The 24,722-nt window shown below is 47.8% G+C and overlaps 1 gene segment (V, D, J or C); it reads right to left on the minus strand.

The window, feature by feature from the left end:
* Positions 1 to 3,077: 3,077 nt before the first annotated feature.
* LOC130023153 (immunoglobulin heavy variable 4-59-like) lies at positions 3,078 to 17,197 on the minus strand. The segment is given in 2 exon segments: positions 3,078 to 3,409; positions 17,115 to 17,197. Coding segments are annotated over 2 exon segments (399 nt in total).
* Positions 17,198 to 24,722: the final 7,525 nt, after the last annotated feature.

Here is a 24,722-nt window from a genome sequence, read left to right on the forward strand (position 1 = left end):
GACTCCCCACTCCTTGTCTCTTAAGTCTCTCTTTAAAATACTCACAGCATCCCTGGTTTGTCCCTGTTCATCAAGATTGGTCCCCAGTAACTAGAGATGTAGAGGCAGCAGAGGTGTTAGCTTCTTCCCTTGCATTGGGTGATCAAGGTTCATTCCTTGCACTTCGTATGTTTTCCCATGCCCCAACAGGCTTGATTCCTGAATACAAAGCCAGCAGTATAACCGGAGTGGCACAACAACGAATCCAAACCAACAGAGACTGAAGGATAGCACAGTGGCGGGGCACTTGCCTTGCACATGGCTGACCCAAATTTGAACTCTAGTATGCCATATGCTTCTCCCAGGAATTTCTAGAGTAATTGCTGAGTGCTGAGTCAGGAGTAATCCCAGAGAAATGCCAGATATATCCTCAAAACCAAACAAAAACAAATAATACCCAATGAAATATCGCTAGTATCTGTCAAGAACTTCGTCCCTGGAATGAGTACAAATTGTATTCATTCTGAATTTTGCCTTTACCTGGAGGATGTTGGAGACTAGTGTGCATGGAGGTGCATGGGGTGTGACTCTTCACATCAGCCTGACCCCACGTCTCCTTCTTACCATGTCAATATTTGATTAGCAGTAGAAACCACAGGAGGCGATGCCCTGCACAGAATACTGATTATAGATCATTAATGTTTCATGAGCACTGGCATATATGGATACTTGTGCAGTGACCATCATACCCCAAACAGTGGATGAACCCCTCACCCAGTGTTTCCCCTTGGCCCATGGTATTCCTTCCGCTATGCCTCACCCCTCCCTCATGCTCTCTGCAGTGCTTCCTGTTTGTGTAAGTGTATGTAGGATGTGATGAAGGAGACTCACTCTGAAAAGCCTTCCACTCTAGGGATAAATTATGGGTTTTTACTCATTACTAAAGGAGTCTTGGACTACTCTCAGTCCTGGACCTTTAAACATAGGTCACAGGAGCTTTCTAGGAGGGAGAAAAATGAGGAAAAGCTGTTCTGTGTCTTACATGAATGTCAAAGAGAAAGCTGTACAAATAATAACAAGCAGTAAAGTACCGATTTATACTCACCCTGCCAGGCGTTGGAGTCCCTGGGGCCTGGTGGGGGTGAGTATTGGGGACAGGGAGGACAGATCACAGGGAAGGGGTTGGGAGTGTGAGGGTGTCACTGAGAGTGGAGCTGCTCTGGGAGTAACGGGGAAGTGTCCTAGGAAAGACGCTGGAACTGGGCATGGATGAGAGTGGGTGGGGTCATGAATGGGAGTGGGTGGGGGTGATGGGGGCTGAGTGTCTCTGTGTTGAGACAGAATATTGGCCTATGTGGGTTTCTAGCACATGGTGACCCTCTTTGCCCCTGGTGGGGCTGAGGCCTTTCCCAGGTGGCTCCCGACTGCCCTCTGGTGGTGCCCTTGCAGCCCCTCCCATGTCCCCCCAGGAATTGGTGTCTGGGCACCCCTGACTGACCCACAGTCCCCTGAACAGTCACATCCCCACAGGTCACCTGCTCTCAGGCTGCTCCCCTGAAGGCAAGTCACAGGGTTCCTGGGTCTCTGCGGACAGTGAATCAGCCCCTCCCAGAGAGTCAGGGGTTGATTGTCCTGCTACAGTCCTGCTCTTTCCCGGGGCATTGTGACCAGGTCATCCAGGAGCTGCTGACTAGAGTCTGCACAGAGGAGACTTCGTCTCTGTATCTGTCTACGTTTCTGTCTCTTCCTCTCTCTCTCCTTTCTCTGTCTCTCTCTGTATCTCTGTCTCTGTCTCTCTCTGTCTCTCTCTGTCTCTCTGTCTCTGTCTCTGTCTCTCTCTCTTTCTCTGTCTCTCTCTCTGTTTCTCTCTCTCTCTCTCCAGGTTAAGCCTTCAGTGATTATATCTTGCTAATTGAGATCGGAGTCTTCCACATTACATCCCACCCAATGTCCAACTGGCTGTGCTACTCCTGTTTTATCGAGTTGTAGTGTTTTTGATATGTCGCTCCAGGAAATGCAGAGTTTTTAACAGGGTAACATCACTGTCACTGTCACTGTCCTCCCCATTGTTCATTGATTTGCTCGAGCGGGCCCAGTAACATCTCCAGTGTGAGACTTGTTGTTATTGTGTTTGGCACATCGAATAAGTCACAGGGAGCTTGCCAGGCTTTGCAGTGCCAGCAAGATGAACCGAACCCGGCTCAGCCAATCTGGCTGCGTGCAAATCAAACAGCCTACCACTCTGCTATCGCTCCAGTGCACGGGGTACCATAGCTGAAGTTAAATCTTTAACTGGTGGTGGCTTTGGGGCATGTGCGTGTTGTTAAAAAAAAAAGACAAAATAGCAGCATTTTCTGCACCATAGATGGTACTAGAGAATATCAGACTAAGTGAAATTTGTCAGAGGGAGAAGGACAAATTCAGACAATCTCATTCAATTGTGGTACACAGGGAACCGAGCATCAGCGAGCATCAGCATGGGCAGGATGCAATGATAACGGCCCCTGCATCTAACCAGTCTAGGGGTCCCGAGAGAAGTCTGGTGGGGGCTTAGATCTGGGAAGAAGAGACCGAGCACAGGGGCCACAGTAGAGTGTGGAGGTCTGTGGGGATTTGGTGCTGGGAGAAGCGCAGGGAGTTTGTGACTCACAAGTATCAACACTCAGACAACTGTCATCGTGTTTCCTGAGTGACAATGAAGGGTAGAGTGGGAGAAGTCTCTTCTTTCTGTATACAGGAATGATCTTTATTTGAAGAAAAATCAACCTCGCCTGACCTAGCAGGACAGACAGTCGCTAGTGGACTCTGAGACAAGAAGAGAAAAACACTAATTTATATTAGAAGAGAAAGTAATAGCTAAAATGTATATACTTGTTTTTTTAAGTTAGTAAAAATATAATAAAGAGGAAAATGGAATCCCCAAAAGAAGAAATATATGTAAAAAACAAATGAAAAGGAAAAAAAAGAAAGTGACTTCTTACTAGCTCTTCTCCCTCTGTCCCAGGGACAGCCTTGGATCACCTGGAGCATAGCGACCCCTGGTGGTCACACGCACCGCTGCAGCTCCCCCATCTCCCTCCGCAGGTTTTTGTCTGTGCTCACAGGGATTTGCCCTCACTGTGTGTTTCTTTTGCACAATAATACATGGCTGTGTCCTCACTTACTGAGTTGCTAAGTTTTAGGTAAACTTGGTTCTTGGAGATGTCCCTGGAGATGCTGAGTCGGGACTGAAGACTTGGCTTATAGTATGTTCTTCCATCATAACCTATAGCACCAACCCAATCCAGACCGTTTCCAGGGGTCTGGCGGATCCAGTCCACATCATAGTCGCTTAGAGAGAATCCAGAGACCGAGCAGGTGAGGGACAGCGTCTGAGAGGGTGTCACCAGGCTTGGTCCCGACTCCTGCAGCTGTACCTGGGACAGGACACCTGGGACAGAGACCGACAGTGAGTCACTCTCTAAGAGACCCCATGCCCACCTTGGAACCTCTGTCCAAGGGATACTCACATCCAGTAGCTGCCACCAGAAATAGGAGGAACAAGCGCTGATGCACATTCCTGCCCACGGGGTCCATGATCTCAGATACTGTGTCAGGAGGAGAGGGATCCCGAGTGGGGTGAGTGTGAACGTGGTTTTAATTCTGGGTCCCAAATGCAGATTTGCATAGGGGAGCCACTGTAGAGAAAGGAGGGGACCTGGGGGAGGCTTGGTGTGCTGCCTGTGTCTCAGAGCATTCAGGCCTGTCCCTGGGGCCCTGTGAGAGCCAGCCTCTTCCTCCAGCACAGGAAACGTGCTGAGGAGCTCTCAGGAAACAGGAATTTCTGAGGGGGAAACGGCAATTGGGGAGGAGAGTCCCCGTGTCTCAGGTCCCTGATGAGCAAACCCATCCCTCCCAGCTCCTCTATCCTGTAGTCAGGGCCCTTCCCCTCCATATCCCTCGGTGGTGGGTCATGTTCTCCCACTGCACATGGAAAACCTGGGACCAAATAGGCAGTGTAACTGTAACAGGAAATTCAGATTTGGGTCCATCCAATCCATGGTTAATCAATTTTCACTCTATTTACTCTCTCATCTTCCATGAGCATTCTTTCCCCTGAAGCAGTGTCACTCCCTAATTTCAAGGTTGTTTTTAGGGTGGATTTTTTTTTTCACTGTTAATGGTTTTGTATTGGGACAGGAAGATGCTTCTGCCTAGGTGACCTTTCTGGTGTGTTGGCCTGGACAACAGTACCTAAACCTGGCCAGTTCTATGTACAACTCAGTGTCCAAAAGATGATCATGATTCCCGGCCACAGAGGCAGGGTGGGATGGGGGGGATGGGAGGTGGGAGGGATACTGGGATCAGTGGTGATGGAGAATGGGTACTGATAAAGGAATGTGTACTTGATCATTGTATAACTGAAGCCCAAGCACAAAAATTTGTAAGTCTACAACTGTACCTCATGGTGTTTCACTAATAAAAATAAATAAATACTCTTCATCTTTGTCCCCCTAGCTGTGCTGGTCTTTTCCCAAACCCAGGTCAGTTTATCTGCCAGTATTTGAACCCGGGACTTGGATTTGTCCCTGCAAGCTCCACAGGTGTCCTCTAGGAGGTTGGGAGAAAAGCAGCTCTGAGTCTCTGCCTCTTCCTTTTTGTCCCCCAAGCTGTGCTGGTCTCCTCCCAAACCCAGGCACCCTTGGGGGCGTGTCCTTTTCAGAAATGGGCGTGGCTTCTGTAGAAGTGGGCATGGCCTAATTTTAACCGTTTAGCCATACCAAGGAACCTAGTACCCATACCTACACACCAACATGAAGAAACAATGCAAATCCCCAACACATGGGGAGGACAACAAAATGAATCCAGAAGCTTCTGTAGATGCTGCTCACCTACCGGACCTCTCTGACAAAGAATTCAGATATGAAGTAAATCAACTCAATGAAACAGATAGATATTCAGTAACATGACAAAAATCACGATCACGATCACGATCATTCTGTTGTTCGTCGATTTCCTCGAGCAGGCACCGGACACTACTCCTTCTTCCTAGCCCTGAGATTTTAAAAGAGCCATTTCAATGCACTTTCGGGATTAGAAGAATGAGACCCATCATTGTTACTGGTATTTGGCATATTGAATACAACACGGGAAGTTTGCCAGACTCTGCCATGTGGGCAGGATACTTTTGACAGCCTGCCAGGTTCTCCAAAGGGAGCTGGATTTTATAGTCTCTGAGTCTTGGCCATTGATGGGACCAACCTGGTGTTGGTGGCAACTGGTGGGTGTGACGCATACTTACTGGAAGATGAAAGGTCTAGGTGGAAAAGCCCCAGTCCGAGTAGTCTTGGAGACTTCAGCCCCAGGACCCGCATGCCTGGGATCCTCTGCCAGTTCTTTCATGCATGAGGCCCATCCGGACGTGTGGAGAGTGGTCCCAGCATGGCCATGGCTGGCTCCGGAGGTCCTCAGCTGCTGGGGCTCTGCTAGGGGCGGAGGGGAGGGAGAGAAACTCTACCCTCCCCCCTCCAAGGAACCCCAGTGAGGACAGCCAGGTGCGGGGGCAGAAGACAAAAATAAATAAATAAATAAATATAAATATAAAAATAAATAAACCAAAAGATGATCATGAACCTCAGGGCCTATTCTTGGGGTTCATCACTGAAGAATCCCAACCCATGTTCAATGCTTAGGAAGACCAAGTAAGGGGTCCTCAGCACACAATCTATTGGGCCAGAGGTATGGTCTTTGCATAAAGACTCACACATGCTACAAATGTACAGTGTGCAAGCCCTGAGCAGTGAAACGTGAGGCCTTACCCTGCCCCCAAATGAATGGAACCTAGACACAGTCTGTGTCACATAAGTTTACCCCTAATTCCATGGAACACCAGAAGGTTCAATTAAATCTAAGGAACCAGAAACTGTGCTTAATAATTTGATGTTTTAAAAAGTCAGCATGGCCGACCCGAGTTCGATTCCTCCGCCCCTCTCAGAGAGCCCGGCAAGCTACCGAGAGTATCTCGCCCGCACAGCAGAGCCTGGCAAGCTCCCCATGACGTATTCGATATGCCAAACACAGTAACAACAAAGTCTCCAATGGAGACGTTACTGGGCTCGCTCGAGCAAATCGATGATCAACGGGAGGGCCTTTGACTTTACTTTTACTTTTAAAAAGTCAGCATTTGGGTATGGAGCAATAGCACAGCAGGTAGGGCATTTGCCTTGCATTCAGCTGAACTGGGTTTAATTCCCAGCATCCCATATGGTCTCCCAAGCAGCGCCAGAGTAATTCCTGAGTGCATGATCCAGGAATAACCCGGTGCCTCAGGAATTGCTGAGGGGGGAACAACAGCTGGGGAGGACAGTCCCTGTGTATCAGGTCCCTTAGAACCAAACCCAGCTCCCCCAGGGCCTCTACCCTGTAGACAGGCCCTTACCCCTCCATGTTCCTGTTCTCGAACTGTCTGTGGAAATTTTGGGTTTGAACAGCCAGGTTCATTGTTACAGTGAATTCTGAAAGAGCTGGGTCGAACACAAAGTCAATAAAATTTTACAGTAGTGTCTTCTCACATTTATCTTGGATAAAAATTCCTTCTTCTGAAGCATATTTACCCTTAACTATTCAAAGTAGTTTTAAGAATGGTCATTGTCACTGATGATGAACTTAATTGAAACAAGGAAGAGCCTCTGCTGCCCCGTGACCTGCCTGGTGTGGTTGGCCTGGTAACAGCACCTGATCCTGCTCTGCTCTGTCTATAACTCTGTGTCCATAGACCTGCATGAACCTCAGGACCCTGTACTGGGGTCATCAATGAGAAATCCTGTCCCTGTCTGGAGCATAGAAAGAGCTCATGAAGGACCTTCAGCACACAATCTATTTGGCAGGGAGCCTGGACTTAGTGTTCAGATTTACATATTTGACAAGGGTACAAGCACACAAGCCCTGAGCACTTCCAGGTGTGGTCCAATCACAGCCCCCAAATGAATAGAGCCTAGACACAGGGTATGCCACTTATTGTACCTTCTATTTCCAGGAAGCACGAGAGGGTTGGATAAATCCAAGGAAACAGAAACATTTGGGCTGGAGCGATAGTACAGCGGGTAGGGTATTTGCCTTGCACACGGCCAATCCGGGTTTGATTCTCAGCATCCCATATGGTTTCTTGAGAACCTCCAGCAGTAAATTCTGAGTGCAGAGCCAGGATTAACCCTGTGCATCACCGTGTGTGACCCAAAAAAGAAAAACAAAGAAAAAATTCAGCATTAAGGGTCAAAAATCATCAATGTACCGAAATTATTCAAAAACTACAACTAAAATAAATACAAATGCTCCCAAAAGTCAGGCAGTGTGAGTATTTGAGGTGAGAGAGTCTCCCCTTCACAGCCACCGTAGCTCCAATGTGTCACTCGAGTTATCTTGAGTTCAGTGAGAGCGCTTGGAGGCAAATAAGAGATTTACAAGAAGCGTTACTTGTCTTTCCAACACTGCACTTTGGGTCGGGGTCTCAACCTCCACCAAAGACCCCAACACTCCTGTCAGATTCATACCTCAAAACTATGTTCCAGAGTGTGATTTGGAAAAGACAAGATGAACTCTTAGACATGAGGGAACAAGGTGTGTTTTAGTCATATGAGCAAATGGAACCAATTTCCTTTACTCGGCTCAGGGTCAGGTCATGCTTTCTCATACCGTGTAGGGAGCCAGTCCAGATGGTGCTGAAGAAGTGCAGGGGTGAGTTTTGACATTTCTCAAAAAATTAGAAATTGAGCTCCCATTTTACCCAGCAACACCCCTCCTGGGAATATATCCCGGAGAGACAAAAAAGTATAGTTGAAATGACATCTGCACTTGTATGGTTCATTGAACATTGGTTCATTGCTGCATTGTTCACAATAGCCAAAATCTGGAAAAAACCTGAGTGCCCAAGAACAGATGACTGGCTAAAGAATCTTTGGTACATCTACACAACGGAATACTATGCAGTTGTTAGAAATTATGAAGTCATAACATTTGCAAACAAGTGGTTCTACATGGAAAGTATCATGCTAAGTGATATGAGTCAGAAAGAGAGGGACAGACACAGAAAGACTGTATTCATCTGGGGAATATAAATAGCCATAATGGGAGGCGAACACGCAAGAATAGTTGAGATAAGTACCAGAAGGTCTGCTCCATGGCTTGGAAGGTGACAGCACATGCTGGGGGAAAAGGCAGCTCAGATAGAGAAGGGAACACTAAGCAAAAGATGTTTGGAGAACTCGCTTGGGATGTGAGATGTGTGCTGAAAGTAGACTATAGGCCAAACACGATGGCCACTCAAAACCTCTATTGCAAACCACAACACCCTAAAGGAAAGAGAGCAAAAGGAAATGCCCTGCCACAGAGGTGGGGCAGGGTGGGGGGATGGGAGGGATACTGCATTCATTGGTGGTGGAGAATGGGCACTGGTGGAGGGATGGGTACTTGATCATTGTATAACTGAAACTGAAGCACGAATTTCTGTAAGTCTACAACTGTACCTCATGTTTCACTAATAAAAAAAATTTAAAAAAAGGATTTGATAGATTTCACTAGCAATGTCTTTCTTTAAGTATATTATCAGTTCTTTTATGTATTTCCCTGATCAGTCATTGGGTGCATATATGTTTCGAGTGTGGTTTTTTTATGTACATATCTCTTGATTATTATTAACATGAACTTTTCTGTTTCTGGTAACATTTTTCAGCCTGAAATCTATGCTATTGGACACTGGTATGAACACCCAGGTTATATTAAAGATATTCTTTGCTAAAAGAATTGTTCTCCAGCATTTGACTTTGAGTCTGTGTTTGCTCCAACTAGTTAAATTTGTTTCTTTTAGGCAGAAGAATGTTGCAGTCAATGTTTCAATTAATTTTGCCACCCTGTGTCTCTAAATTCGTGCAGTTAGTCGATTAACATTAAGAATTTTTAGTGTCATTGGGTTTTGTGCCATCTTTCTTTAGAGGATTATTATGTTTTCTTGCCTTATAGTCATTCCTTGGGCTTTTCTTTCAATATTAATTTGAATTCTTGAAGTTTCTGAGCTATTGTTTGTCCATGAATTAGGGTATCTTTCTTTTGAATATGAATGAGAGTCTACTAGGTATTCTTGGTGAAGCTCCATTTTGCTAATTTTTTAAACTATATCTATCCATAGTCTTAGGACCCAGAGGATTCATTTGATAGCTCTGCTGTAAATCTGAGAACACTCCTTTGTATGTACTTTCCTTCTTTGATCTTGCTGTTCTTGGTATTGATCTCGATTTATGGTGCTGGTCCTTCTTATTAGGATATGTCTCAGAGTCTTTTGATTAGAATCTCTTTTAGCTGGTACACGCTTGACTTCTTGGATCTGAGTTCCTGTGATCTCCAGCTAGGAGAAGTTTTCAGCAATAATGTCCTTAACTGTTACTACTTCATTGCAGTTACCGCCTTATATTTCTGTGATTCTGAGGATTCTTATGTGTTCCTCTTAAAAATAATTATTTCTCTAGTTTGTCTTTGAATTATTTTTAGGTCTTTTACCAAGTTTTTTGTTGCATCGAGGTTTTCTCCATCCCACTTTTAAGGTCACTGAGACTGTTTTCTGCTGTTGTTACTCTACTATGGAGGGCACCAATTGAGTTTTTAACTTCATCTACTGAACTTTTTACTAATTCCATTTCTGTTTGTCATGTCAGCCTGGTTTTCCAGAAGGGAGATAAATTTGTTTTTTCTACTCTGTCCACCTTGTGGATGTAAGTAGGTCATCTGAAAGCATCGAGTGACGTGACTACACAATGCATAACTTTCTTAAGTATTAGTGTTCCACAAATATTTCTTAATGCAGAAGAAGACATCACAGGTAGAGGAAAAGGAAGAGTTCTGAACATTGTTGAGACCACATGACAGAAAACCCAGGATGGGATCTGAAGGGCTGACTGGAAAGGGGCTCTTGTACCCTGACCCAGACCCTACCTGCCTCATGTTGCCCAAAGGTTCAGCTCCCTACCAGGGCCTAAACTCTCCTGCTAATTTCCCAGACTTGGGATACCCTTTGTTCACACTCGTATGTCAACTCATAAGCAGCAGTCAAGCCTCCTGTCCCATGGCAGACCAGACACAGCCATGGAGATGATCCACCCAAGCTGCCAATATGGGCCCTACCTCTATGACACAATGGAACCTCAGTGCCAGCCAGCCTGGTGAACAGAGCCTGTGCTCACAGGGACAGGCACAAGAGATTTGAGGAGATCCTGAGTCTGCACCTCACTCAACCGACCTCCCCCTCCCCAACAGGGAGCTGGTTGAGAAGCAGTGGGATGAATCCTCACACAATGCCCAGGGAACTCTGTGGCACAGAAGCTGAGGGTTTTGAATGCTGTGACACATTCCTACAGCTCACACAATTTTTTCTGTCTGAAGTGGGAGTGCCCAATAATTGGTGCATCTGATTGGGGCGAGGGCAGTGCAATGAGGGCGACAGAAAGTGGAGCAGGGAGACATTTGCAGGAAAGACATCTTTTCTTGTTCTGAGAACAAGGGGCCTGGACCAGGAGGGTGACCAGTGACAAGATGTCCAGGCCCAGGCCCTGCTCTTGTGTGTTTTGGAAACCCTAGCAGAGAACTCCCCATGCAGGCATAGGGGCGGAGAAAGAACATAGAGCAGCCGGGTCTTCCGCAGGGTGGAGGAAAGCACATGGGGAGACGGCGCCTTGGCTGAGCCCCAGTGCCCAGCACCCACACAACGGTCCCTCGGAGAAGCTCCAGGGGCCAAGGGAGAGGAGGGAGGGAAGGGCACAAGGACGAGTGTGGGAGAGAGAGAGAGAGAGAGAGAGAGAGAGAGAGAGAGAGACAGAGACAGAGACAGAGACAGAGAGGAAGAGAGAGGGAGATAGGGAGAGAGAGAGGGAGAGAAGGGGAGGGAGAGAGAGAGAGGGAGAGATGTAAAGGAGGGGCATAGAAGGGAAAAACAGCCAGTAACTGGCACAGGAGCCCTGGAAGCTTCTGGAACCATCACTCCTGCTGCTGGCCCTCAGGAGCTGTTTCCGGGTCAGGGGGCATAGGTCGGGCAGCCCATCCCCTCCCCTCCCGCTCCCTCCTACCGACCCTCTCTGGCCTGGCGCCCCCGGGTAGTCTGAGTCGGGCGTGGCTACTACGGGTCAGCGGGAGCTGATGTCCGCTCGGGCCTGTCCCGGGGCTCCCTCTGTCCACGCAGTGCCGTGGGGCCGCTTGGGCAGCACTGCCTGTGGCATCCCTCCACCCAGCCGAACCGGACCAGGAACCCTCGTCTGGATTAGGCTCATACCCGAGGTGCTCCCCGGGCCCCGACGCTCCAGGTCCTTCTCCCTAACGGTTACCTGAGCCCGTGTACCTCCGACCCAAAGGGACTGTCCTCGGGGGCGTCCGGCGGTCCCTGTCCTGCCTCCCCCCAGGCGTCCCGCGCATGGTGGTCCCCCTGACCTGTCCAAAGACCCCAGACTCTAAGCTCCGTGTGGGCTGTGCTGAGACGTATCCAGTGAGGGGGACGCTGCCCCGCCACTGCTGTGCTGACCGGGTCTCGTCATCAGGGAGGTCTGTCGGGTCCTTGAAGTGGGACTGAGTCCACACCCGCACAGAGACGCCAGCGGAGGGGACCAGGATGCCTCAGGGACCCTCTCAGCCTGCCAGAGTCCCCCTCAGCCCACAGGGTACCTGCTGCACCTGGGGGTGCTCCCCTATGAGGAGACATGGGGCGTGGGCGTCCCCTGAGGGCCCTGGTCCCCTTAGGCTGGGACAGATACCTTCACCGAGAGCCGTTCTCAGTGGGAGGCAATTATATAGGCCTGTCCCAGGTGCGGGTTGTGGGGAGGGTCTCTGGGGTAGGTAGGAGGGTCGTACTTTTGTGACCTGTTCTCAGGGAACACATTTGTCTGTATTAACTCAGTGTACCTTGGTTGATGTTGATATTCATGAGGAGGAATCAGAGCTGAAGACCTGTCCCAATCTGAGGGAGATCAGGTGGGTGACGGCAGGGTCCAGTGCTCACCGAGTGAGAAGTGTCCAAGTCCATGACAGTGTTTATTTGTGAGCCTGGCCCCTGCCCTGTCCCTGAAGTCTGAGCAGACAGAGCTCCTCCCCTGAGGGACAGTCCAGCCAGGCTACTCCTCTCAGGCAATGGATCTTGAGGAGCACAGAAACCATGAGTCCTGACCTAGGGTTTATATCAGATTTTGGATACCTCCATGCCCCGTGTTTGAGAGTTAGAACTGCCCCAATGGGAATCATTTCTATCAATAAATTAATCGCGTCTCCAAGCTCTGTAAGCTTGTAGAGCCCCAGGCAGTACTTTGAATTTTTGAATTTTTGTCATTATCTTTTTTTTTGTTTTTGTTGTTTAATTCTCCCAAGAATACCAGGTATTTCTGAACAGTTCAGCCTGCCATGCACAAAGTCTTTCCCTGGGATAATTTCATTTTTTTTAAATTGAATCAGGGAAACGCAGGACCTGAGGTAACACCCACTGACCCTCAGTGCTTGCTACTGTGCTGCAGCCTTTGTGGGGGGCCTGAGCGCCCCCTGCTGCTCAGTCTCCTTCCGTTATTTCAGTGACCAATTGCCTTGGAGTATCTGAATTTATGGTGGCTCCTGAAGGGCTGCCACGAGGTCACTGTCTCCACCTCATTCCTCTGTGGGCCCCAAAGTTCACCTCTGCTCTGAGCACCCAGAAATCATATCCCTCGCTGCTCCTGGGGTTGAACCCATGTGTAGTCCTGAGTTGGGGCGACCCCTCCTGGGGACTCTGGGACATGTAGGGCTGTACGCACTCCCCACACTGCCTCCATCTCTGCGTCCATTGCGTCCTAACAGGGAACAGCCTCCCACTGTAGCTGGTCCAAACCCTGAAACACAGTCCCCATGAAGAGGGTGAATAATCTGGATGCGAATATGATGCACTGTCAGGATTGAGTGTAGGTCAGGCTCAGACACAGTCTGTCTAAGGTTTGTGCAAGTCAGGTTCCGCGGGAAACCGTTTCTGCCCAGTCTTCACTCACGGTACAGACAATGGCTGTCCCAGAGGAAACTGTGCATCTAACACAGAATTTCACACCCACAAGAAGGACATCAGGAACCATGAATAGTTAGTGGGTTTCAAATGGTTTAATATGAAAGTAAACACCAAATAATTCACCCATGAAAGAATTTCATCTGTTTTTTAGTGTTTCTAATGGCATGGTAAAATTTTAACTGTCATGTTCCTGCCCCCATGCCTGGCTGTCCTCGCCACGGCCCCTTGGAGGGGAACATGTTGAGCTTTTCCTCCCCACCCCAACCAGGGCTCCGGCAGCTGAAGACCTCCAGAACCAGCCACCACCATGCTGAGACCACTCTCCACACACATGAAGGTACTGGCAGAGGGACAAAGTCACGTGGGTTCTGGGGCCGAGATCTCCAAGCCTACTCGGATTGGGGCCGAGCATCCTCCTCCACCCAGATCCTCCAAATTCCAGTAGGCGGGGTTCACACGCACCAACTGGCCCCCTGGCACCGTGTAATCCCATCAATGGCCAAGACCCAGAGACTATAAAAACCAGCTCCCGGAACCGCGAATGCGGCCGCGCAACATCTTATTATAACATCTTATTATCTCACTCTTACTTTGGACAAACTGGCAGGCTATCGAATGTAGCCTGCCCACATGGCAGAGTCTGGCAAACTCCCCGTGGCGTACCCAGTATGCCAAATACCAGTAACAATGATGGGTCTCATTCTCCTAAAGAGCCTTGAATAAAATCTCAGGGCTAGGATGAAAGAGACGTAACTTGGGCCTGCTCGAGGCAATCGACAAATAATAGGATGATTTGTGATTGTGATTGTCATGTTCCATATGATTTTGAACCTGTAAAAATCCTGAATATAGGTATCCAGCAGATACATTAGCTGATTATACAAAAAGCTATCATAATCTTTGACAAGAAAGTTTCTTTGATATATTATGCGGAGGAGAATTTACTTTGATCCAGGACTTTGTTTACTCTTCTCAACATTGCCATTGGAGTCATTAAGGTAGAATTGTCCATTGTTAGCTATGTGAAACCTGCATACCAGGACAATAATAATTCTGCAATATTTTCCGAATTTTGCAAAGACGTCTGCTAGCTGATGTCCTGGCATGAGAGAGATTTCCTTCACGGTAGTCACTGCTCGGCATTCCTCAATGGCTGGAGGTAGGTTTCCACTCTGTGTAATTAGGGAAATTTCCACCCTGCATTTAGTTGCTCTAGACCATCCTTGTGTTATTGACAAAATGCCTCCCAGGGAAATGTGTTCCGTTTTCAGAAGTAAGAACTTTAGGCTAACGAGGACAGTGGTTGTTGCTTTGAGAACTTGGAAATTCTCAGGTGACATCTGAGAATGGCACCATGTAGAGAGGAATGAGGGTAGAACCAAGCACTGCACTATGGTAAGCAACAGTGTAATATGCAGGGACCCACATAGGAGTCTGTTCTTGGGCACAGGCAAGAAAAATGCCTCAGGTGCTATCACAGAAGTTTCATTTCTGGACTTGACCCCCCTGAGAATGCGCCTCTGGCCATCATAGATTTGTGTTGACACACGTCTCAAAACTGGCCCTCAATTAGGGCCTTTGCCTTCTTGATCCTCCTTGGCCTCTGTTGGAGCAGATTTGTGCCCATATTTGGAACAAAATTCCTGCAGGGTTATCTAAGCATCAGTGGGACTTTGGGTGGGCAATGTTCCCTTTGTGGAGAAAATCAAGCGTGACATCATGTGGGCTCTGAGCTTACTCCCTGATTCATAAATTCTTAAGTCACCTCTACTACTGTAATTTGCGGGTATTTAAAAGGAAAAATTGAGTTGTTGAGACTGCATAATAAGAAAAACGTATACTACTTCTTCTACTGCCCCCAGATGTCAGGGAAGACTGAGGGGAAACACACATGTGGCAGGCATCCCATTGTCTCTATCATATCTGATAGACACATCATGGACACTAATGGGAGTTGTGCTTATCTCTCCAAGTACTGATTCTCTAGTTTTTAATTCATGGGTTTTGTCAAACACTTTTCTCTAGGTTCTAAAAACTAGGCTCATTGTTAATGTTAAGTGTCCATGCATTTCTCCCTAGGTATCTGTCCTCTCTGTCAAAGGATACCAAGTGGAATTGTTTGGTTATTCAGTTTGCATCTCAAAATACTTTCAAATCTGGCTCAATAAATGACATTAATTTCCAACGGATTTTACGACAGGTGAATTAAGGTGCCACCTCCCTTCAGCTGGAAGTGCTGAGTTCTGGCATTGCCAACAGGATCCCCGGAACCTTGCTCAGGAACCACTGCTGCTGTCACTCAGGGAGCAGCCCCTCTGCACATATCCACCAGGTATCTCTGCACTCTCCGAGTGAAGCATCTCCCCATCACGGGCATGATGCCTTCAAGGTCAGGGGTCACAGGGACAGAGGGAGAGTCACGCAGGTTTCACGCAACTGTAGTATGGTCACAGAGGAAAGTCACAGCGAGGTTGGGACAGGACATGGACAAGCTCTCATTACACAAAACCATGTGGTCCTGGACTTCTGACCTTGGCCACTATCCTAGTGACACCTTCACCACTCCATGTGTCTAGTGGCAGGATTCCAGCTCAGGGATACAGAGATGCAAATTCCGAACACAGGCGGGACCCACAGCCTCTCAGAAGGGGTCTCCCAACACCTGAATTCTATCTCATATGAAAGGATTTCCTGCTGGCCCAAAGCAGGTGAATATGTGCATATTTAGATGCTGGGATTATTTCTATTTTACACATTAGTCTAAGGAATGTCCCTGTCTTTTCAGGCACAAACTACAGAAAGGAGGTCAGAAACTGACTCTGAGGCACCGGGTCACTCCTCCCCACGGCTGGTGTCCTGTGTCCCATGTCTGGCTGAGTGCCAAGTGTGTGATACTAAGAAGAGGAAATGAAGTTCATCTCCCATTTCAGTCTATTTAAATTTCCCAAAGAACAATTTTTTGCCCCCAAATGTAGAATAATTGAAGATTTTCCTGGAGCTGGATCCGTGGTCCCAAACCTGCAATGGTCCCAGCACACACTGACATATGTTAGCAACTCTAGCAAGTGTGAAACACGAGGAGCTCAGCCACACATGAAACAGGAGTGAAGGAATGTTCTAGAGGAAACAATATTTGGAAGGTTGCCAAGAGAAACACTGTTTCTATGTTTGTGTGAACTTATCTAAGGAAAACACTATCAGATTTCTCTAAAAAGTGAAAATAGAATCTCCAAGTTACAAGTGAGTTTGTGACCCACCAATATCAACACTCAGACTATTGTCATGGTGTTCCCTCAGTGACAGTAAGAAGGGAAGGAGAGAAATTCTCCTTTCTGTGAAAATGTATGATCTTGATTAAAGAAAAATCAACAACACCTGACCTGGCAGGACATAACAGTCTCTAAGACTCTTCTGACAGTCTTAGACAGTCTCTAAGAGTCTTCTGAGAAAGGAAGAGAAATAAGCAAATTTGTAATAGGAGAGAAAGCAATTACTAGAATGTATTAAAATACATATAGGAAATATATTAAATTTTATTCATATATTTCAACTAAAGAGTAAAGAAGCCCCCCTCCCCTTACAGCCCCTCTCCCCGTGCCTCTGCATCACAGTCCTAGAATCCCTGGATCACAGCACTCCTGGTGGTCACACGCATCCCTGCAACTCCCTATCTCCCTCAGCAGGTTTATGTCTGGGCTCACAGGGACTTGCCCTCACTGTGTGTATTTTGCACAATATTACACAGCCTTGTCCTCAGTTACTGAGTTGCTCAGTTTTAGGTAAACATGGTTCTTGAAGGTGTCTCTGGAGCTGCTGACTCGGGACTGAAAACTTGGGTTATAAGCTGTGTTTCCATCACTCCATATACCACCAATCCAATCCAGCCCCTAAGGGGGCCTGGCGGGCCCATTGTACAGCATAGCTGGTTAGAGAGTATCCAGAGACCGAGCAGGTGAGGGAAAGCGTCTTTGAGGGAGTCACCAGGCTTGATCCTGACTCCTGCAGCTGTACCTGGGACAGGAAACCTGGGGACAGAGACCCACAGTGAGTCACTAGCTCAGATGCCCCATGCCTACCTTGGAGCCTCTGTCCAGGGGATACTCACATCTGGGAGTTGCCACCAGAAAGAGGAGGAACCAGCGCTGATGCACGTTCCTGCCCACGAGGTCCATGATCTCAGACACCGTGTCAGGGGAGAGGGAGCCCAAGTTGTGATGAGTGTGAAAGTGGTTTTAACCCTGGGTCCCGAGTGCAGATTTGCATGGGGGAGTACCTGTAGAGAAAAGAGGGGACCCGGGGAAGGCTAGCGGCTAGGAGAACTCAGGTTTGTCCCTCTCCCTGGGCCCTGTGAGAGCAGGGCATCTTCCTGCATCACAGGAAACGTGCTGAAGAGCTCACAGAAAAGAGGAATTCCTGAGAGGGAATCAGCAGATAGGGAAGAAAGTCCCCGTGTTTCAGGTCCCTGATGACCAAACCCAGCCCCCCAGGTCCTCTACGTTGTAGACAGGCTCCTACCCCTCCGCGTCCCTCGGGGGTGGCTCCTGTTCTTCCACTGTATGTGCAAATCCTGGGACCAAACACACAGTGTAATTGACACTTTCAGTTACGACTTCTTTTGGTGAAGTCACAGGTCAATCAAATTTCACAAAGTTTACTCAGACACATTCTAAGGATGACCATTCCTTCAACTCTAGCAGCCTTATTCATAAGTATACAGGTAGTTGTTAGATGTACATTCTCTCTGATGACAGTTTTTATGACAACAAGGAAGATACTTCTGCCTCGGTGAGTTTCCTGGTGTGATTGACCTGATCATCAGTACCAAAACCTACTCTGTCCTGTGTGCAACTCAGTGTCCAAAAGATGACCATGAACCTCAGGACCCTATTCTTGGTGATCATCACTGAGGAATCCCAGCCCTGTATTATGCTTAGAAAAAACTCAGTAAAGGGTCCTCAGCACATAATTTATTGGGCCAGAGTTCTGGTCCTAATATAAAGACTCACACATGCTGCAGATGTCCAGTGTGCAAGCTCTGAGAAGTGACATGTGAGGCCCCACCCTGACCCCAAATGCATGGAACCTAGACACACAGCCTGTGTCACATAACTCTACCCCTAATTCCATGGATCACCAAGGGGTTTATTTCAATATAAGGAACAAGAAAATATGCTCTTAAAATGTCATGTTCAAAATGTCAGCATTAAGGGTCAAAGTAATTGAAACCCTAGCAAGTTCAACACAATTCTATTAAAATAAACACAGAAAGATATACAAAGAACTCAGACAACATTACAATTTAAAGAATCAATATTACACCTCACATACAGATAGCTCTAATAGGATTAATAAACATTCTATTATGCAAAGCATGTGAGTCGCTATGGCTCTCTGTCCCCAGGTGTCCTGTCCCTGAGCTGCAAGCCCAGGACGGTGAATCCTCCGAGTTCTGACACACCTCCACTGTCTCTGTGAGCTCCACCACTGGCAGCAATTTCCAGGGTAACTTGATCCCTGGACTTCAAATATATTCTTGATGGATGGGGAGATGCAAAATGATGGGACTATTTCCTAAAGCTACTCCACCAGACCAACAGGGAAGTTTCTTAACTCTGTTAAAACTTGTTTCCAACCACCAACTTTAAGGGATGATTTTATAAACTTTTTTTTTCTTTTTGGAGAAGAAAAAAACTAGCACAAGGGTTACTCCTGGCTCATGCACTCAGGAATTACTACTGGAGGTGCTCAGGGGACCAGATGGGATGCTCAGAATCGACCCCTGAGTCAGCCACGTGCAAGGCAAATGCCCTACCTGCTGTGCTATCACTCCAGCCCAATTTTATAAACTTTCACAAATCACAACAAGTCATCCTGTTATTCTTTGATTGCCTCGAGCAGGCCCCAGTAACGTCTCCTTCATCCTAGCCCTGAGATTATATTCAAGGATCTATAGGAGAATGAGACCCATCATTGTTACTGGTATTTGGCATATTGGGTACGCCACGGGGAGTTTGCCAGACTCTAACATGTGGGCAGGCTACATTCGGTAGCCTGCCAGTTTGTCCAAAGTAGGAATGAGATAATAAGATGTTATAATAAGATGTTGCGAGGCTGCAAATGCGGCCGTGCAGTTCCGGGAGCTGGTTCTTATAGTTTCTGAGTCTTGGCCGCTGATGGGATTACACAGCGCCAGGGGGCCAGTTGGTGGGTGTGACCCCTGCCAACTGGAATTTGGAGGATCTGGGTGGAGGATGCTCGGCCCCAATCCGAGTAGGCTCAGAGATCTCGGCCCCGGAACAGTTAATGTAATACATTAATGTGAGCCACTTAAGAAAATAAAATTAAGAGAATTAAAAAAGGCCCTCCCGTTGATCATCGATTTGCTTGAGCAAGCCCAGTAAGGTCTCCATTGGAGACTTTGTTGTTACTGTGTTTGGCATATTGAATACGTCACGGGTAGCTTGCCAGGCTCTGCTATCGGGCGAGATACTCTCGGTAGCTTGCCGGGCTCTCTGAGAGGGGCAGAGGAATCGAGCTCGGGTCGGCCATGTTGGCTGCGTGCAAGGCAAACGCCCTACCGCTGTGCTATCGCTCCTTGTTCTTTATAGGAATTTGTTAAGGCTCAATGGAATACTTTGTATGTGAGCGTCCCAAATTTATTTTGCAAGAGCAGTAATTGATACCTGAGCACTACAATTGAAACCAGGACAGATAGGAATTAAACACGAGTACCCAGCTGTGTTCCCCAAATCAAAGAAAACCATATATTGCCCATATTTGGAGAACGTTGTTTTAACATAATGATTAGATATCCATCAATTTAAAAATTTTTTTGTTTTATAAAGTAGTTCAGAATATTTGATTACATTTAATAGTCAAACACCAGTCCCAACAACATTACACCTTCCCACCGCCATATTTCGGATGTTTCCATCCTGAACCCAAATTCCTGCCCCAAAGCACAACCAAGATAAAACATTTTGCATTGTTTGTTATGAGAAACAACTGAAAATGCTACATCAAGTATCCTTAGTGATATCCATCAATTTTATCCTAATTTATTCATTTGCTCCCTTGGTTGATAGCATGATTTCTAATAAGAAACACATTTCAATCTTTGTGTTTTGTGGACACTGAACTTTTAAATGTCTTTCAGTTTCCTAAGTCAAGACGTCATGGTGTATTTGTGATGTTTAATACGTGGCTTGGGATGGTCACCCAGAGGAGTGCTGATGCATTGGGGTCACCATGTGCCGGAAGGGAGGAATACAGACTCTAATCCCTGAATTTCAGTGTCTCGGGAGGGGAGACTGGAGATTTAGGGTGATCCACAGACAAATACAGTAAGAGTTGTACCTGCAACGGGCTCTGAGAATTCAGGACATGATGTTCGGTGGGATCTGGTTTGTGATTTTCAGGGATCTGGGGGTGATGAAGGCTGATATCTGGCCCCTCTGAAGCAGAAATGTAGTTATGTCTCTGTGTGTGTTAGAGAGTGTGTGTTTGTGTGTGTTTGTATGTGTGTACGTGTGTGTCTGTGAGTGTGTGGGACTGTATGTGTATGACTATGTGCGCATGAATATGTGTTTGTGTGTGTGTGATTGTGTGTCTGTGTAGGTTGTGAGCCAGGCAATAGTTCTTGAGGAGTAATAAAGCCATGATGGAACTTGCAGAAGTGACTCTGTCTCTAGCCCTCAAGCGTCTCCAAGCATTTGGGCCGGACCCACTTTCTGGACATAGGACCTGAGGCCTGATGAGACTCTGAGGCCACAGCGGCCTGAGGGAAACCTGGAGCCCTGCAGGAGAGGAGAGACTTCAACAGAAGCAAAAGGCCGCGCGGTGAAAGTCCATAAACAGCCAAAGCTCTTCCCTGTGGCTACACCCTGACCAACCCTTGGGTGCCCAGAATCTCCAGTTTGAAGCTCTCTTGGGAACGAAGCACATGTAACTCAGACTGAAAAGTCGCTCAAGGCTGCCGCCACCTCTGGAGACGCCCATGGTCTCCTTTGAGCGTGTTACCCATCTTCCCTCTCTTCTTCCCTCTTTCATAACCTCTGATCAAACCGTTTCACTCACCCTTTCTCCTCTCCTGTAGTTCTTTGCTGTGGAGGAGGGTGACAGACCTAGAGCCTGAGTCGGGCCTAGACTGACTTTCCTCTCCTGCTAAGGGTGATTCCTCGCTGCAGCCCAAATCCACGGCTCCCCCAGCAATCGGAGTTTGGGGATCATCTCCCATGCAGCACAGAGCAATAGGCACCAGGTCAGCTTCCTTCTGCCCCTGGGGCTGGGGAGAGCGAGGTCTGTTCCTGCATGGGGCTCCTGGCCCACTTTCCCAGAGGGGGATTTCCTCGGGCACATCACAGTGACCCAGGATGGAAGGGAGGGAGCTATCCAGGCTTCAGCCCTCCCTGTCCCCACTGGGGTCCCTGCAGCACTCCCACTTCCCTTCCCTGAGCTTCTCGTTCATTCAGCTCTTCCCTCCTTCTGCACTTGGAAAATAAGTTAGGATTTGTGAATGGGAAAAACTGCTTTGAATAAAATTTATTGCAATTCTGGGGATCACAGTACACTCATGAACATAATTTTAATATCAAATCCATTACTGGTGGGCTGGAGCGATAGCACAGCAGTAGGGTGTTTGCCTTGCACGCAGCCAACATGGCCAACCCGAGCTCGATTCCTCCACCTCTCTCGGAGAGCCCAGCAAGCTACCGAGAGTATCTCGCCCTCACGGCAAAGCCTGGCAAGCTACCCGTGACGTATTCGATATGCCAAACACAGTAACAACAAAGTCTCCAATGGACACGTTACTGCGCCCGCTTGAACAAATCGATGAACAATGGGAGAACAGTGACAGTGATCCATCACCGGTGTACCCACCTCCTTCTTCTAAGAACCATTGTCCTTCCCACTTATTGTTCTCCCACCAACAACTGAAATGCGTGGATTAGTTCTCTTGCTATGTTACAGAAAAACGTTTGCTAAGATCTGAGAGTGAGTCAATCACAGTAACCTGACTGAGACACCTACATGGTGGGTGTTGGTCAGAAGCACAGGAGAAGCCTATGGGACCTTCCGGCACTGAGATGGAAACTGTGGCAGATGGAATCTGATGCTGTTTCCAAGGCGAGGTTCAGATTCAAGGAGAATTGTAGGGCACCAGGAGAGTGTCTGAGGATAGCGTGGGAGTGGGGGGATAAGCTCGGGCTAGAATCGGTGCCCCTAGTGATTATAGCCTTGTACGTGGTTTACATGTCAGACCTGTTGACACAGAGTTCCAGTTGTGATGGGGAATAAATATAAAGTCAGAGGGGCGTGACTTGGGTGAGGCACTTGCCTTGGATACGGCCAACCTGGGTTTGATCTTGGGCATCCCATACAGTCCCCCATGCACCACTAAGAGTAATTCCTGAGCACTGAGCCAGGACAATATCCTCCGCAACGCCAGGTGTGGGCCCAAAACAAAAGTCAGGTAAAACTCAGACCCAGGAAGTAACATACCTGAGAAATATATTTGCCTTCACGATGGACCAGAGTGAGCTACAAAAAAATCTGTCTTGTGAGCGTGGATGAAACAGAGGTGTCCTGGGTTAAACACCCAACTCTCCATGCACAGAAGCCATCATGGGTGACCCCAACTACTTCTGAGAAATTGATAATCCCTCCTGAGAAACCCTTTCTCAAGGGCTGTGGTGTAGACAAGGGTCAATGTGTGGCGGGGAAGACAGCATAGGACCACAAACAATTCCATGTCCAAGTTCCACCTGTGAAGCGTGGGGTTGAGTTGAGAAGACTTGGGATGCAGAGAAGGTCTTGTAGGGTTCTGACACCTCAGCAGGGCTACAAGGCTCAGCAAGACAGTGGTTACAGGGACAATGACCTCAGCCTGGGACATGAGACCCTCTGGCTGTAGAGACATGCATGGGGTCGGAAGGCTTGGGCCGGGAACAGCATCCTTCTCTCCAGGAGCCAGAGAAGCGCCTTCAGATAGAGGAGGAGTCTGCTCTTGGCCACAAACTTCTGCACCACTCCATAACTTCTCTTAAACATACAAAGGCATCCTAATGTAGTCTTCTAACCACACAGAAATACTCAAGAAACAACTCCAAACTGCCAAGGTCATAGTGGTAAAGCAACCCAGAAAACCACCAGGCTGATGAATGAAGACGGAAGCACAGTTACCCCAACCAATAATACTGAGCTAGGTAAGTCTCTGGGAAGGATTTCAGAACAGAACTGTTAAGGATGCATGAGGAGCTCAAAGAAATGATGGATATTTTCCGAGTGTCTGCGACTCCCTGTGACCCTGAGAGGCACCATAAAGCCTCCTCTGATCACAGTCTACAGAGAACTGAGCAGTCTGAGGTCAGAGCTCCTGGCCCTGCATGACTTTTGAAGAAAAAGTATATGTTACTCAGTTGTAAGAGAGTCAGACTTCCTGAGGAGAAGCAGCTGGTCCCATATCTCAGGGCATCTCCCTGTGGGCACTGGAAGCTTGTGTCAGCACTCATCCAGGGCTGCTGTGGTGACCCCCAAGACTCTGTGAGGGGGTGAATGGGGTTACAGGGGACTTTCTGCTTGTCTCACTGTGAAGGGGTCAGATCTGCCCATATCATAGGGCCTGGTTTCTTCACGACAATGGCTAAAGGCTTCAGAGAAAATGGGAAACCTTGAATGTTCATTTTGAGAGTGAATAGGGGAACAAAGAACCCATCCTGGAGAGCAGCACTCTCAGGTGTAGTTTGACCAGGAAGAGACTACCTGGGTGCAGGTCAGATTGTGTGTGTGTGAGAAAGAGAGAGAGAGAGAGAGAGAGAGAGAGAGAGAGAGAGAGAGAGAGAGAGAGAGAGGATAGAGATAGATAGAGATAGAGATAGAGATAGAGATAGAGATAGAGATAGAGATAGAGATAGAGATAGAGATAGAGATAGAGAGACTGTAAGAAGGAGCTCAGCACACAACGGAGTGGACACCAGGATATCTCTTTCTGACGAAGACTATGATAATTCCCACAAGATCACCTTAATTTCTACAAGAGGATAAGAGGAAAACGGGCCCTCAGGCTTTTCCCATTACTGGAAATTTCCGTCAGAAGGCAGAGAGCGTAACAAAGTCTTTCCTGCCCACAGTGGGGATGGAGAACTCAGATCCATAACCCACAGGACAAGTTGCCCATGGGGCCATCTGAGAGCTGAGAGGCAGATAAGTCCTGATCTCCACAGAAACATGATTCATCTGGTCATGAGCAATGTTTCCTCAGGGGAGAGTCCTCGGAGCTTCCTGGGGGCCTGCGCCCTGAAGATCACCCTGCTTCCTCCTGCAGGTGGTTTGTGTCTGGGCCCACAGGACCTTCCCCTCACTGTGTCTCACAAAATAGTATAGGGCCATGTCCACCTCCTTCAGGCAGCTCATTTGCAAAGAGAGAGTGTTCTTGCTGTTTTCTCTGGAGATGTTAAATCAGCTATTCACAGGATCATCATAATACATTCGACCGTCTTTAGTAATGATTGAGACCCAGTCTAGACCCTTCCCTGGAGCCAGGCAGATCTAGCTCATAGTATAGCTGCCAAAATTGAATCCAGAGGCTGCAGTGAAGAGTCTCAGGGAATCCTGGGCTGCGCCAAGTCTCCCCAAGACTCCACCAGCTGCACCTCACACTGGACCCCTGCACACACAAAGACATCCAGGTCAGGAAACTCTCCTCACACAGAGG

Source organism: Sorex fumeus, unplaced genomic scaffold (genome assembly GCF_029834395.1).
Source record: "Sorex fumeus unplaced genomic scaffold, SorFum_2.1 ptg000022l, whole genome shotgun sequence".
Taxonomy (NCBI): domain Eukaryota; kingdom Metazoa; phylum Chordata; class Mammalia; order Eulipotyphla; family Soricidae; genus Sorex; species Sorex fumeus.